The sequence below is a fragment of the Sapajus apella genome, unplaced genomic scaffold, assembly GCF_009761245.1.
Source record: "Sapajus apella isolate SASKATOON/1434 unplaced genomic scaffold, GSC_monkey_1.0 scaffold23, whole genome shotgun sequence".
In the NCBI taxonomy this organism is placed as follows: domain Eukaryota; kingdom Metazoa; phylum Chordata; class Mammalia; order Primates; family Cebidae; genus Sapajus; species Sapajus apella.
Genome location: NW_022436963.1, coordinates 9,975,336 through 9,989,543, shown reverse-complemented (window position 1 = coordinate 9,989,543; position 14,208 = coordinate 9,975,336). Strand labels below are relative to the sequence as shown.

Sequence of the window (14,208 nt, the reverse complement as noted above, 5' to 3'; positions counted from 1 at the left end):
AGAGCTTCCCAGAAGCTGTAATTCTGGTTCTCGCCAGTAGGTGGCGGCACAAGCTAGAAAGGGAAAGGTGGCAAGGTCTCCCCGCCCACCCACCTCTTGGGAAAGGCTGTTGTGCCTAATGAACTCATTATCCGGGCCTTCCCAATGGATGGTGGACTTATCTTCAGCCTTGCCCATAGTGTAGCAAATGCAGCACCTCGCTTCTACAGAGCACGGCAGTTTTCCAGACGTTCTGCTCAGAGGTTTACATGAATTACCTCATTTCATCCTCATAGCCCCCACATTCACGGGATGGGAACCATTGTTATCTTCTTTTACACAGGAGGAAGATGAGGCTCAGAGAGGTCAAGTGACTTGTCCAAAGTCACATAGATAAGGAGTCTCAGAATAAGGGCTGGAATTCCAGTCTGTCTCCAACATTACATGAAACAGATATGTTTGCCCTAAACCTCTCAGGTAAACAGTGTTTCTCCTGTCCTCCTCCTCCCCTCCCCCCCCCCCCCCCCCCCCCCTCCCCCCCTCCTCCCCTCCTCCCCTCCTCCCCTCCTTCACCTGCTCCTAAATGCCTCTGAAGCCTTTTGAAGATTGCACAGAACCTCGGAGTTAGCATTCCCAACACTTGCCCTCCTTGCTTTGGAAGAGGTGCAGGGGAACCAGGTTCGAGGGATTTAGAACTCCTCTTTTTAAAGCCCAAAGCCCCCCTCACACTTTGTAAGCCTTACTTCCTTCCATTAGCCTGTGGGTCAAGAAGGAACAGATGTTTGCTCTCATTGTGCAGATGGAGAAAGAGAGGCTGAGGATGTCCCCAGCCCACAGTGAGATGGGACAAAGCTGGGTCTAGAACACCTGCTTCTTGGTCCTTCACCACCAGCTGTCACTCCATAAATCATCTGTTCACATATTCCAAGTACTGCCTCTGTGCCAGGCATGGTGCTGGGCCCTGGGCCTCCAACCCATCCCTCCTGCCCATGCCATGAGGCCTGAAGGTTGCATTTCGGGCCATGATCCTGCCAGGGGCCAGGCTTCAGAGCCCAGTCACAGGCTCCATCAGCCAATGAGCCAGCCTTTCACCGCAGCACTAAGCCGTATTTCAGCAGGACTCCAAGCAGATGGAAAAAAATTAATAAATGTGTAAAATTCATTCTCTCTCCTCCTACCCCACCAAGAGTCAAGCTGGTGGATAATTATGGGGTGGCTGCCAAAGGAGTTTGATCTTCCGCATTGACTTAGAGCATTTTTACTGCTCCATCTGACAGCCAATTGAGTCATTTCCCTTTACAATTTTGTGGACTCTCTCTTTTCTGCAGGAAATCCGAAACTGTAATCAGGCCACAATTGGAACAGGGAGAAAAGGAGTGCAGAGCAGCCGAGGGAGGCAGGGGCTGAACCCAAGGGAAGGGGCAGGAGGAAGAAGCCACGTGTTCGCTTGGCTGGAAGGGTCATGGGTATTGGAGGAAATACAGTAACTTCAATAAGAACAGTATTAAGAAGTGCCGTGCAGGGAGCACTTGTGATGAGCCGGGACTGTGCTAAGCACTCGATCAGCTTAGACTACTTCATTTAATCCTCCATCATGTATTCTTCCACTAATATTGCTCTAGACCCAGGGGGTAAACTGAGGAGCAGGACAGACCAGGCCCTGGCCTTTGTAGAACTGCCATTCCAGGCAGAGGAGACAGACAGTCAACAGAGAAGTCATATCATTTCGTTGTAAACAGAGAGCCTGGGAAATGCTTTGCAGAAGGTGTCGGAGAGAGCTTCTCTGAGGAGCCTGAAAGATTAAAAAGGAGAGAATCATGCAAATATCGAAATATGAAATATGAGGAGCAGAGGGGAAGTTGGGGAGGGAACATCCCACGCAGAGAGCAGCAAGTGCAAAGGCCCTGGGAAGGGAAAAGTTGCTGTGACCCAGAAACTGCCAGGGAGAGGGAGGAGAGGGAACTGAGGTCCTAGCAAGGCCATTTGTCAGACCTTGTGGACCTGGGGGATTTTGTTCTGTTGGCAAGGCTGGACAGAATGCCTAATTCTTGACCCTCCACCAGCTGCAGTTCCATGAGGCATCTGTGTGTGTGCCAGGCACCGCGCTAGAGGAAAGGAAAGTGTGGCAAGTTTCCCCGACCCGCCCACCTCTGGGGAAAGGATGTTGTGCTTAGTGAACTGGTTATCTGGGACTTTCCAGTGGGCAATGGACTTATCATTTGTGTTCTTAACAGCAGCACCTAACTTCTCTGAGGAATTGTTCGCTAGATGCTCTGCTCACCCTCACAGCCCCAGGCAGTGGGGGCAACTGTTACCCCACCTTTGGTGAAGAGACATTATAAAACAGGAGTGATGGCCAGACACAGCGGCTCACACTTGTAATCCTAGCACCTTGGGAGGCCAAGGTGGGCAGATCACGAGGTCAGGAGTTCAAGACCAGCCTGGCCAATATAGTGAAACCCCGTTTCTGCTAAAAATACAAAAATCAGCTGGGCTTGGTGGCGTACACCTGTATTCCCAGCTACTCAGGATGCTGAGGCAGGAGAATCACTTAAACCTGGGAGGCAGAGGTTGCAGCGAGCCGAGATTGTGCCACTGCACTCCAGCCTGGGCAACAGGGTGAGACTCCATCTCAAAAACAAACAAACAAGCAGGGAGTGACATGCTCTGATTTATGCTTTCACAAAACGATGGCTTCAGCTGCACACACACACCTTACTTCATTTAGCCCTGTGCAGTGGGAGTGCTTATTGAACACACACACACACACACACACACACACACTGTGCCCCCAAGGCCACACAGCTGTTAGGGGCAGAGCCACAGTTCAAGCCCAAGGTTTCTTCAGTCTTAACCTCTGCTACAAGCTGGCATCACAGAGAAGGAAGGGACTGGCAAATGAGGAGGAGGGTGACTACCGGGGGCGCTTTGAGAACTTGGCCCCAGGTCTGGAATCCGGCCTCCAGATATTTTCTTGGCCTGAGCCCAGACCAGCTGGCCTCCAGCCCTCCCAGGCAGCCTGCTGCCCAGGCGTCTGCTCTCAGAGTTCCTGTTGTGGGAGAGCCCCAGACCCCAAGAGTCCTCAAAGGTCTATTATTAATGGGGCTGTCCAGCCAAGGCTGACATCCCCACGCAGCCCTCCCAGAGCTCTGCACCGCAGCCAGCTCCCGGCCTCCACTGTCTGGCCCTGTCTGCTGAGCAGTGCCTAGCAAGGCAAGAAGGCCAAGTCCTGCCCGCTGGGCCACCCGCCGCACCTGAGCTACCGGTGCGTGATGAGAGGACTGCCCCGCATCTTCCTCCCTTGCCCAGCTGCCTCAGTTTCCCTTCCTGAGAGAGGCAGCGTTCTGGGAGGTGAGGAGCTGCAGGGACCCAAGAAAGTCATGGGAGCCGCCTGGGGACACTGGCCCCTCTGTCAGGATCAATCGCCCTAAGCCTGTCTGAGGCGCTCTGGGCTTAGGAGCAGCTGTGAAAGCCGCCTTTGTGCTGGGGAGAATGAGCCACAAGAGGACAGGGGGCCCTGGCCCCGGGAGCCCCTCAGGTCCTGGCTCCTGAGATCCACGCCAGCAGGAAGGACCCCAGCCTGGTCCCTGCAGCCCACCCAGGCCTGGTGCCCACCTCCTGCCATGGGAGCAGCCCAGGGGAAGAAGGTAGGAGCCCCCAAGCGTCCTGTTGGGGCCCTGGACCTGGGAAGGGAAACTGGACCTGGCAAGTGGGAGCCCCGACCCACCTACCCTGGAGCTGGCACTGCCCACCAACCCTCCTCCTGGCACTCACAGCCAAGACGTGCAGCTAGAAAGCTGGCGGGGGCTCAGGGCAAAATCAGCATCCTATCCCTCCATCTCTAGGACAGACTTGGGGACAGCCGAATCTCTCTGACTCCCTGGTACTAGCCACACACATCTCTACTTCCCTGAGTAAAAGCTCCCAGGGTACCCCTTCCCCACACCCCAGGAGAGTGTCTGACGCAGGTGGATACAGGGGAAAGATCTTAAAATTATTATGATGATTATTATAAGTTGGCTACTCAGCTGTTACCAGTTGTAGGGCAATGGGCAAGTTATTTAAGCTTTCTGTACCTCATTTCCTCACCTGTAAAATAGGGCCAATAATAATCACTACCTTGGAAAATCGTTGTGAAAATTATATGAATGAAAGCGTTTAGAACACTGCCTGGCACTGTGTAGAGGCTCTGCTCCTTTGTTAGTAGAATTCTATTCATGTTATTATCCCTCACCTTCTAAGCCTGAGCTCCCAGCTGGGGGTTTGTAAACAGCACTGCCTGAGCAGTGTTTCTGGAAATGCGCTCCTTGGCCCCCTGCATCAGCACCATGGGGTGGGGAGGAGGAGGGAGCTTGGAAACAGTCGCTTTCTTGGGGCCCATCAGACCTCCTGGATCAGTGGAGGCAAAGAGGGGAGGGGCCTGCGTGTACTCACCAGCTCTGGGGATTGTGGGATTGCGGCACGGGAGCTCACCGCTCTCCACCCACACCCCAGTACTGCCACCCGGGGCGTGGTCAGGCTGCGGCGTCCCAGCTCCACCACCCACCTACTGTGGCGAGGACCTGAACCCCGCTGGACCTCAGCTTCTTGTCTGTAAAATGGGGCTGGTACCTGCTTTGTGGGAGGTTCAGTAAGATGATGCCTGTGAATGCTTAGTGCAGTGCGCTACCCGACGCTCAGAGGGTCCCCGATAAACAGGGGACTCTGATCTTCAGACAACCAGGGATGACCTAGTCCATCAAGGCTGAGACGCTCAGCGAAGTCATTTCCTAGCCAGGGACATGCAGCTAGTGGGGGAAAGAGCAGGGTGGTGGTGGTGTTACTTTGGAAAGGGGAGCTTTATGTCTCACAAAGCGTTGCAGCCTGCAGGGTGGCCATTCCGACAGGCCAGGAAACATGGCCTCTGGCCAGAAGCCAGAAACTGATACTTTGAGGAAGAGGCAAAGGGAATTGAAATGTATGCTGAGCACCGTGGCCAAATATACGTATTCAATAAGCTGTGGGGGGGAGTCATGCATATTTATGAAAGGAGAAACGTGTGCATGCACAGTTGAGTTTCATGCCTCTTATGGGCCCTGTGTACAAAAAAGTGCTGGCCTTAGTGTGATCGGAGGGTGGAGTTTTCAGCCCTCTGATGTCAAAGATGAAGCAGGGGGCATGAAAACCCTCACTGTGCATCCTCTGCAGACAGGCTAGAACTGCTCGGTGATTGGTGGTCTCTTATCAAGAAAGAATGCTGCTGGGTTTTTGTGTCAAAACCGTAAAAGGGAGGGGCAGTTGGTTGAAATCAGCGTGGAGTCTTTTGAAAAAGCCGGCTTCTGTTTAGCTCTTAGGGAAGAAAGTCTAATGGAGCTTATCAAGGAAGCGCGTGCGACCTCCCATCCTGCCATGGCCAGAAACTCAGTTTTCAAGATTTCTCTGGGGTCCGCTTGGTCAAGAGGGGGTCCGTTCAGTCACTTGTGGGGGTTTAAGTTTTATTTTTATTTCTCACTTTTATTGGGAAGAATTTTGGCCCCACTCTGCTTGATGCCAAACAAGCCAGCCCATCCCACCCTTCCTGGTCCATAGCCCTGTCCGCCGCATCTTCATCGACCCCCACTTCAACCTCCCACAGGAGGCTGTTGATCGGGCACCTGCTGCCCTGTGCCAGGGTCTGTGTGGAGCTGGAGCCAAGGATGAGGACAGTCGCTGCCCTTGAGCCCGTCTGTCCCTGTCAATCGCAGAGACTGACAGGCAAGCAAACAATAGGAGTGTGTGTGACAGTTGAAGCGGAGGGGACTGGGCACATGACCCCTGGGCCAAGAGTCAAAACACAACATTGTTGTGTCTATTCCTCTTAGGCAAGGTCTGGTCTTTGCTTTTAGGTGAAGTCACCTTTGTTCCCTGAGGAGTGTCAGAAGCATGGGTTTTGCCTAGAATTCTAAGCCCACACTGGCAGAGGATGGAAGGGATCACGTGGTTGGTTGAGGCCAACCAGAGCCCACCCTTAGAGTCAGAGATCCGTCCCCTAATGGCATGGCTGCTGCTCAATGGAAAGGAGGGTGGGTGCTGGACATTTCATTGTAATGGCCCCCATGGAGGAGAGACGGTGTTCTCTCCAGCTGTGGGGTGGGCAGAGAGAATGGAAGAACACTGAAAGGGTCGAGGGTGTGACAGATGGACCACTGGGCCAGGAGTCAAAACACAGACACCTTTGCTTCTGTTCTTCTTAGGCAGGGCCTGACCTTTCCTTGGACTTGGCATTTTTTTAAATCTGCCACTATCAAGGGTACCAAGGGGGGTACCCTGGCCACTGTCAGGGTTTTTGCAAGAACGTATTTTAACACATGGAAGCAATGCCTCTAACACTGTTTGGAACATTCCAGAAGCTTCAACAATTGACCGGTTGGGCATGCATTGATACTGGAGAGATGAGTGCAAGCCAGATGTCTGGATGAGAGCCACATTTTAAGCCAGCATTACCCAGCAAGGCCACAGGTCCTGGGGCAACAATGGGTTCAAGAAAATCACCCTCAGACACCAGCCAGTTCACAGAGACCAACAGAGTGTGGGCACGCCATCCTCCATGCCAATCAGCAGCGGCCAGTGCCCTCCCCAGGAGACAGGACACAACCACAAGCTTCCAGAGGCTGCCCATGCACAAGTCCAGCACCCCAGGCTGCGATCGTAATGCCACCCTTAAAGGGGCTACTTAAAAAAAATGTTCCCGAGCACAACTCGCATGCACTGCTGCTTCTGCACCAATTCATTCATTCAATCTTCAAACATCTCTTGGACGTGGAGAGTTTCATTACCCAGAAATCCAGAGGCATGGAGAGGTTAAGCAAGAGGCTCAAGGTCACCCACCTAGTAAGGGTGGAGATAACATTGGACCCAGGCCACCCTAAGAGGCTGGCCTCTCAAACAGCAAACCCCACTGCCAGCGCTTCTGAAGGTGGAAACACAGCTCTGCCCACATCCCACCTGGAGCTGCTGTCGGGGCATCTCACTTAACCCCTATGAGCCTCAGTTTCCTCAGCTGTCAAACGGCATGACGATTTGCCTTCCGCAGTAGGCTGGGGCAAGGTTCCTGGTGCCCAGTGCATGTGCAGGGAACAGCACCTTGTCCTGTTGCTGCTGCTCTAGAGGCTGCAGGTGGAGCTTCTGCAGGGCAGGCGGCGGCACAGCCCCCTGGAGGCTTTGACACTTGGCTTTTGTTCTCTAAAACGTTTCTCCAAACCCAGCACCATCCAGGTTTTTCGTGGCCCTGGAAGAGTCCTGTCCTGTGAGCCTGTTGTTTACCAAGACACTCGTCGCTTTGCATTTGTCTTCATTAAAAGATAGTTGCCTTGACTGAAACAAAAGGGGGAAAAAATGGAAGAGCTATGGCTAAATTTGATGAATGGCCTGAAAGGGCGTGTTCATTCTGACGGAGCCCGGAGGCACACATCTGGCTGTGTCCTGCTGACTCCCTGAGCAATTTTCCCCTCCAATGATGGATGGTCCTCCTGGTGCGCGGGGCCACCCAGCCCAGCAGAGGATTCCAGCTCGATGGGCCCAGCTCAGTGATGCATGAGGACCTCATCAGGAGGCTCTCGCAGCCTGTGCCAGCCCATCACCCCCACTCTGCCCACCGCCTCAGATGGCTTCTCTGAGGGCAATGAAGCCTCTCATCTCACTTCTGGGGGCTGTGGGGACTCCACAACTGGGTTCCCAAAGGACTCCTGGACCCACAGTGGGAGGCTGGAGGACAAGAGGAGAAATGCGTCAGCTCATGAGGGTGAGAAAAATGTACCCCTCAAACAAAGGCAGAGCCCTCTTCCTGCCCAGCAGCCTCCCCACTGGGCCCTGGTCTCCAGGATCATTCCGGCCTCTCCACCTTCGCTCACTCCATCTGCCTGCCTGGAACCCCTCCCAGCTTCTATCCACTGCTAGCACTTCCCTGTGTTCCCGCTGCGTTCCAGCCTCAGGACTTGCCCCACCTGCTCTTGTGAGTCTCTGACCACAGTGTGGATTGAATTCCAATTGCACTGACACATATTCCATCCCAAGGTGTGAGGGAAGATGACGAAAAAGAAGAGGAGGGATGTCAATTATCAAGCTCCGACCCCACCAGCAGCCACTATGCTAAATGCTTTTTTTGGGAGGAGGGGTACAGAGTCTTGCTCTGTCACCCAAGCTAGAGTGCAGTGGCACAATCTCAGTCCACTACACCTCCGCCTCCTGGATTCAAGCGATTCTCCTGCTTCAGCCTCATGAGTAGCTGGGATTACAGATGCACATCACTACACCCGGCTAATTTTTTGTATTTTTAGTAGAGATGAGGTTTCGTCACATTGGCCAGGCTGGTCTCGAACTCCTGCCTTCAAGTGATCTATTCACCTCGGCCTCTCAAAGTGCTGGGATTACAGGTGTGTTTCCCTGTGCCCAGCCCTAAACGCTTTTTCATGCTGTCCCTCCAGCATGTCCACAGCCCAGCAAAGTAGAGGCTGCTGTACCCACTTCATGGATGGGCACCACTCAGAACTGCTCTGCCCTTCATGCCAAGTCCAGTCATTGCTTGCCTGGGCCTCAGTGCAATTCCCAAGACCTTTGCCCCACCTGACACTGAGCTAGGCAAATAATCCTCACAAATGCCCCATGAAAGGGCTAACACTCTCATGCCCATTTTACAGGTCAAGACACTGAGGCTCAGAGGTCACAAGTAAGGAAGTGGCAGGGCTAGTAGTTGCACTGAGCTATGCCTAGCCAAGCAGCACTCTCTTGGGCAGGCCAGGCGCATTGCATCCTGAGCTCCAGTTCCCCCCACCACCCTGCAAACCCCATTATGCAGATGGAGAAACTGAGACACAAGCTTCAGAGTCAAGGTTGTTTGGAAAGAATCCAGACTCAGGGAGAAGAGGCCTGGGGCCAAGTGGAGGCTCTGGCACTCTCTGGGTGATGTTTAAGCTCTGCTTTCCTGCTCTGTAAAATGGGGATAAAAACAGTACCCACTTTAGTATCATCAGTGTGAGAACTAAATGATCAAGTTCTTGACGTGCCTGGACGCATTCTCCCCCTTGGGTCTCAGTGTCCCCATCTGGGAACGGAGAGGTTTGGATTAAATGATTCCCAGTGCCCTCCCCAACCATGGTAAAAATGACAAACTCCAATTTTCTTTTGAGGAGGGGTAGGTGCTATTCTGGACCTTTTAGCTGAAGAGATGAGCTGAGCCCAGAAGTTTAAGACCAGCCTCGGAAACATAGTGAGACCCCATCTCTACAAAAAAAGAAAAATTAATTAGCCGGGTGTGGTGGCACACCTGTAGTCCCAGCCACTCAGGAGGCTGAAGCAGGAGGATTGCTTGAGCCCAGGAGGTGGAGGCTACAGTGAGCTGTGACAGCACCACCGCACTCCATCCTGGGCGACAGAATAAGATCTTGTCTCAAAAAAAAAAAAAATCACAACTACGTTTCTGCCTCAGACTCTTTGACCAAGGAGAACATTCTTTTTTTCTCTCTTCTTTCTTTTGCTCATTATTCAAAATAGAGTTGAAAGAGAGAGAAAGAGAAAGACAGAGACACAGAGACCGACACAAGAGCCAAGGCACAAAGAGAAAGTCCGCCAAAAACAGAATTGAAGAAACTCCAAACCTGTCCCCCTGAGTTTGCCCCCTGCCCCGACACCCTCCAGGCGCCCACCGGGGCCCTTCATCACTCCCAGATGTTCTAAGACCTCAAAAGAGGAAGAGGTCACAGGGGGCCAAGATGGCCGCTTTTCCCCATCCTCCGGGCCTCAGGGCCAAATCTCATTTCCCAGACAGTAGAGAGAAGGAAATCATTTTAATTCTTTTTAAATGCACTATTAGTCCACCTCCTCCTAGTCCAATCTTCCTCATTCACGAATAAGAAATAAAATATTCGCCTCAGACGCCCTGAATGAGGGACCCTGGGCAAGATGGCCTCCCTCTCTGGGCTCCACGTCAAAGCAGGGAAGGTAGCTGTGTTGCTCACTGGTTTAGGAGAAAAGTGAGGCAGGGGAGAAGAGAGGGCAGCAACAGTCATTCTTCGGAGGGCCAACTCGACCCCAGGTGTAGAGCCAGGGCCTCATGTGAGCAGCATCGCTGGCTTCTCTGAGCAGCCTGGCATGGGTAGCATTCCCCATTTCACAGCCTCGAAGGGCTCAGACAAGATCGCACTGTGCAAAAGCAGGCTGGTGCTCAGATTCCTCCAGGTGTACCAACAGCCAAGGCCGTGCAGAAACCTCACACAGCACAGCCAACCTGGGCCTACGCCCTTCAGCCTCACTCGGTCCTTCCCAGCTGTAAAATGGGCACTTCCTGATCAAAAACATAAGAATGCCTTCTAATAATTGAACTTCCATGGAATCCCTACCACAAACCCAGCCACAAAGGTATCGGTGTCCCTGTGTCACCAAAGCAGACACCCGACTCAAAGAGGTTGAGTTCATGGCTCAAGTTCACAGAGCCAACAAGTGTCAGAGCTGGGACTTGAACCCCAATACTTCTGACTCCACAGCCCATGTTCTCATCGACTTGTTTTTCAAGCATCAGAATTGAAGCTATTCATCTCAAGCCAGAATAAATCTTCACCTTTTGCAAGGCAGAGTTAATAGCAGGCAGTGGCTTCAGTCCCCCGGGAGTAGCAGCAAAGAGAGGCCTAAAGTTCAGGAGAATTTAATTTCTAACTTGAAAGGCTTTGGAGGTGGGGCAGGAGGAGCCAAATCAAAAGCCGGCTTTCTTGCAGGCAGAAACCCAAAAACGCAGCTCCCTCCCTGGGCCCCAGGGATCAGCTTTCAGAACACTGTGTCTCCCAAACCGACATGAACAAGGGGCTTTGTGTAAGTGAGAGATCAGATCTCAGGGCCTGGGGTGGAGAGAAAGGGCGAGGAGCTGGAACTTTCTTTTTCATCTAAAATCTAAGATGGCAGAGGCTGCCCTGGGGAAGCTGGAAGAGCCTGACTTGGTCTAGGTGACATCCCGCTTCTCAGGAAACTCAGGACGGGGCCTGAGGTGTCCCATAGGGATAATGTCACGTCCAGAACACAGGAACTCAGAAGTCAGCCAGAAACGAGGTGGTGTCTGCCCTTTTGAGGGACCACCCTGAGATTTGTCTCTACCCACCTGAGCTCTGGGAACAGCTTGGGGTCATTCTGGGGTGTATGTTGTGGCTCATGTTGAGGAAGAGGCTGCCATAGAGACCCGAAGGCCCTGAACCGGCCAGCGTCTGTGAAGGTCCCATGATGACTCTGCAATCACGAGCAGGCCCTGTGAAGTGACACGTGTTTCCCGGGGTGGCCAGAACAAATGTCCAGAAACTGGGTAGCGGAAAACAACAGTTTACTCCCGCACAGTTCTGGAGGTTAGCAGCTGAGATCAGGGTGTCAGTGGGGCGTGCTCCTCGGAAGGCACTCAGGGCATCTGTTCCATGCCCTTCTCTTAGCCTTTGGTGTTGCCTGCAATCCACGGTGTTCTGCCTCGTCATCACGTGGTGTGTGGTGTGTGTGTGTGTGTGTACGTTCTCTTGTTATAAGGACACCAGTCAGATTCAATCAAGTTAAGATGAGGTCTTTAGGACTACAAGCAGATGTAATCAAGTGAAGATGAGGTCTTTAGGGTAGGCCTACCCTAAAGACCTCATCTTCACTTGATTACGTCTGCTTTCCAAATCTACATTTGGAAATAAAGTCACATTCACAGGTAGGGGCTAGGATTTCAACATTCCTTGTGGGGTACACAATTCAGCCATAACAATGACGCCTGGCTCCCTGGACCTGTGGACTTGGTGAACACTCTTCTCAGGCACCTGAAGCTCTACATTCCTTTGGCTGAGACCCATCCATCCTCTGCCAGCTGCTCTCCTGGGGCCTCAAGTCCAATGTAGCTCCTGTCCAGCTGCAGTGGGTTCCCATATGGCAGAGCCAGAATGAGCTACTTTAATTCTGAATCTGATCCTCTCTTCTCCCGGGCAAAAGCCTTCAAGAGCAGTAACAAGGAAATCCACAGGCCCAGCTGGTCGTGCTCTGGGCTCCCTACTCGAGACACCCTGGGCTCCACAGGTGTCTCTGACAGGCCCATCTCTTCCCCAGCTCAGAGCCTTCGTCTCCACTGTTCCCTCCACCTGTGCACCTTCACCCAGGTCTCCTTACAACTGACTTCTTCTGGCTTCAGCTCAGAGGCAGGTCTTTTCTGACTCTGTCACCCAGGCTGGAGTGCAGTGGTGTGATCCTGGCTTATTGCAACCTCTGCCTTCAGGCCTCAAGTGATCCTCCTACCTCAGCCTCCTGAGTAGCTGGCATTACAGGCACATATTACCATGCCCAACTAATTTTTGTATTTTTTGTAGACACAGTCTCTCACCATGCTGCACATGCTGGTCTCGAACTTCTGAGCTCAAGTAATCCATATACCTCAGCCTCCCAAAGTGCTGGGATTACAGGTGTGAGCCACTGTCCATGGCCTCCTCTGTCTTCCCTCCAGCTAAAATCCCCCCATGTTGTCCCAAGTCCCGCAGTTGCTTCCCAGAGCTTGCCACCATCTGAAATTACCTTTTTTTGGTTATTTCATTAACTGGTTCAAATCTAGCTTTCCCCCATCAGCAAGTTGGCTCTGTAAGGGCACAAGAAAATCTTTAGATTCAAATGACAATGAAAATACCATATATTGAAACTTGGAGGAAGCAGCTAAAATGGTACTTAAGGAGAAGGTTATAGTTTTAAATGCACATCAAAAACAAGATTGAGAATTACTGAGCTAAATGTCAAAGTTACAAAGTTGGTAACAGAATAACAGAACCAAGCTAAAGAATGTAAAAGTAATGATAAATTAAAATAAGCACCAAAATCAAAGAAGAAAAATACATGACATTGAGGATGGCCAAAGGCTTGTTCCTTTAAAAAGATAATAGAGTATGATGTAGCTGGCTTTCAGAAGCATCTAGAAAATATGGTTGAATAAAATTGGCTTGGGCCAGACATGGTACCTCACGCCTATAATCCCAGCACTTTGGAAGGGCAAGGTGGGCGGATCACTTGAGGTCAGGAGTTCAAAACTAGCCTAGCCAACATAGTGACACCCCATCTCTACTAAAAATACAAAAATTAGCCAGATGTGGTAGTGTGTGCCTGTAATCCCCACTACTCAGGAGACTGAGGTGGGAGCATCACTTGAACCCAGGAGGTGGAGGTTGCAGTGAGCCAAGATAGCACCACTGCACTCCACCAGCCTGGGGAACAGATTGAATTGGCAGGGGGCAGTGTCTCATACCTGTAATCTCAGCACTTTGGGAGGCTGAGGTAGGTGGATCATTTGAGGCCAGGAGTTCAAGACCAGCCTGACCAACATGGCAAAACCCCATCTCTACTAAAAATATAAAAATGAGCTGGGCACGGTGGCAAGCACCTGTAATCCCAGCTACTCAGGAGGCTGAGGCAGGAGTATCACTTGAGCCCAGGAGGCAGAGGTTGCAGTGAACCAAGATCACACCACTACACTCCAGCCTGAGCAACAAGAGCAAAACTCCATCTCAAAAAAAGAGAGAGAGAGAGAAATTGAATCATTGGTGAGTTCTATTAAACTTTAGAGCAATTCATCAGTTTAGTTTTAGACAAAGCCTTCTACATAATAGAAAGTGAGGGAACACTTTCCACTTTATTTTGTAATAATAAAATAACTGATATCAAAATTAAACAAGGACAATGAAAGAAAAGTAAATTACAGACCAATTCACTCATGACATAGATTTAAAACAAAAAAACACCCTAAGCAGGACTCCAAAATCCCACAGCCAGAACCTGGCAGCACAGAAATTCTTTTTAGCCACATCCCACTGACGCCTCCTTTCAGCCCTGAAATGGCCACGTGCTCTCTTTCCTTGGGAGCCAGAGCCAGGCCAGAGTCAACGGAAAGTTTCAGTGGCAGATTTTCCAGGGATCTCCCATTCAGGCTCAGCCAGGGGAACACTAGAGAGAGATTGACTTCCTCTAGCGAGTGATGCTGATCCGGTCCAGCCCACTGGCACTTCCCGGGCACAGCAGGCTCCAGGGAGTTGTGGCACCTGCAGGAGTCAGGGACAGAAGGCTGTCTGAGGCAGGTGTAACATATAGACCATGGGCAGGCCATAAGGGCTGGACTTCCCGCCTTCTGCCTCCCGCCCAGCAGTCTCCACCATCCCAAGGCAAGGACTCGGCAGCTGTGGGCAGCTGAGCACTTGAGAAGGTTGAGCCTCCCCAAGACTCACCTCTCGCAGGGAG

The 14,208-nt window shown here is 51.9% G+C and overlaps 1 protein-coding gene across 1 annotated transcript in view; it reads left to right on the top strand.

The window, feature by feature from the left end:
- The first annotated feature begins 2,911 nt into the window (after positions 1–2,911).
- FAM107A (family with sequence similarity 107 member A) overlaps positions 2,912–14,208 on the top strand; it is a 50,188-nt gene continuing 38,891 nt past the window's right edge. Inside the window, exon 1 of the mRNA XM_032290311.1 lies at positions 2,912–3,626. Within this exon, the coding sequence (XP_032146202.1) occupies positions 3,603–3,626 (24 nt within the window). The 5' untranslated portion in view covers positions 2,912–3,602. The remainder of the gene's footprint in view (positions 3,627–14,208) is intronic.